We start from the raw sequence: 1686 nt of genomic DNA, 5'->3' as shown, positions 1-1686 counted from the left end.
AGAAGAAGATGGAGAAGGAGGAGAAAGACGAGAGGTGAGAGGTATGGCTGACCATAGTAGATGAATATGTATGAAAGGAACTCCAATATCTTCTACAGAGAAAGCCCTCGATAATATGCTTAGACAAGAAGAAAAAGAAAGAAAGAAAGAAAGTGTACCTTGGAGGAGGCGATATCCGAGGCGAATGTCTGTATGGATCTTTTTAGGTCTGTATAGGAAGACCGGAGGTGATTTGCCTCATCTTCTAACGATCGATGCTGCTCCTGTAAAGACTCCGTGAATCTCTTCAGAACTCTCAACTGATCCTCTACACGACCCAAATTCTTCTCTGAAAAAGGCAAAACAAACAAGCAAAGAGAAAAAGAAAAAGAAGTTATGTAGGGAACCCCTACGGCTACTATGACTAATCTCTTCTCATACATGTCTAACTCCTACCTGTGTGTCTCTACCTATCTTCAATCTATATATCTACCTATCTTGGATCTATCTATCTATCTGCATACCTGCCTATATATCTATCTGCCTATCTATCTATCTATCTGCCTTTCTGTCTATCACTGTATCTACCTCCCTATCTATATATCTATCTAGCTATCTGCCTATCTATCTACCTATCTATCTATCTGCCTATCTATCTATCCAGCTATCTTGGATCAGTCTATCTATCTGCCTACCTGCCTATCTATCTATCTATCTGCCTATCTGCCTATTTATCCACCTATCTAGCTATCTATCCATCTATCTAGCTATCTATCGGCCTATCTGCCTATCTATATATCTATCTTTAATCTATCTATCTAGCTATCCATCTAACTATTTATCTATCTAGCTATCTGCCTATCTATCTATCTAGCTATCTGCCTATCTATCTATCTATCTGCCTATCTATCTCTCTGTCTGTCTATCTATCTATCTATCTAGCTATCCGCCTATCTATCTATCTAGCTATCTACCTATCTATCTATCTTTAATCTATCTATCTAGCTAGCTATCTATCTATCTATCTATCTATCTATCTATCTATCTATGCGGTGACGGTTAGCTACCCGCCGTTAGCCTTTCGGTCCAAATATCTGTGGACCTGAACGTATACACCTGCATAGACAGATGAATAGATTGAAGATAGATTTTAAAACAAAAATATACAGGTAGATTGAAGATAGATAGATAGATAAAGGCAAGCCCCCGCTACATCCATGTGTATGTACACCTCATGTGCACCCCTTTCGCCTGTTTTTTGCTTCAAATCTCGATGAGAAATAATTCTTTTTCTTTCCTTTTCTTTCTTGTCCTTTTCTCCGATGCCCTTTCAAGCTTATCTATCACTGGTAGGAAAATTCCATACCGAGAGTGGAGATGGTCGCTTGTTTATTTTTGAGTGTATCTACAGATGAAGACAGTCGTTGACGGAGATGTTCTCTCGAATCTCTCAGAGATTTGCCCTCCTCTAAAAGACGCTGGACCACTTCCGCTGCCTCACTACACGACAGAAAAGAAAAGAAAAGAAACGACGAAAGAAACAATACACAAATACAAACTAGTGCTTGTATAGCCCAAGAAGATAGATAGATTAAAGATAGATCAAGAGATAGATTAAAGATAGGTAGATTAAAGATAGATAGATAGATCAAGAGATAGATTAAAGATAGGTAGATTAAAGATAGATAGATTAAAGATAGATAGATA

The 1686-nt window shown here is 38.0% G+C and overlaps 1 protein-coding gene across 1 annotated transcript in view; it reads right to left on the bottom strand.

Annotated features, from left to right (window-relative positions):
* CSUI_007757 (myosin heavy chain) overlaps window positions 1–1478 on the bottom strand; it is a gene marked incomplete at both ends in the record, with an annotated part of 4654 nt that extends 3176 nt beyond the window's left edge. Inside the window, 2 exons of the mRNA XM_068067901.1 lie at window positions 159–328; window positions 1346–1478. Of these exons, the coding sequence (XP_067920123.1) occupies window positions 159–328; window positions 1346–1478 (303 nt within the window). The remainder of the gene's footprint in view (window positions 1–158; window positions 329–1345) is intronic.
* Between the last annotated feature and the right edge of the window lie 208 nt (window positions 1479–1686).

Source organism: Cystoisospora suis (assembly GCF_002600585.1).
Source record: "Cystoisospora suis strain Wien I chromosome Unknown contig_4170, whole genome shotgun sequence".
NCBI classification, from domain to species: Eukaryota; Apicomplexa; class Conoidasida; order Eucoccidiorida; family Sarcocystidae; genus Cystoisospora; species Cystoisospora suis.
The sequence above is the reverse complement of the archived record's forward strand: the minus strand, read 5'-3'. Positions and strand labels throughout refer to the sequence as shown.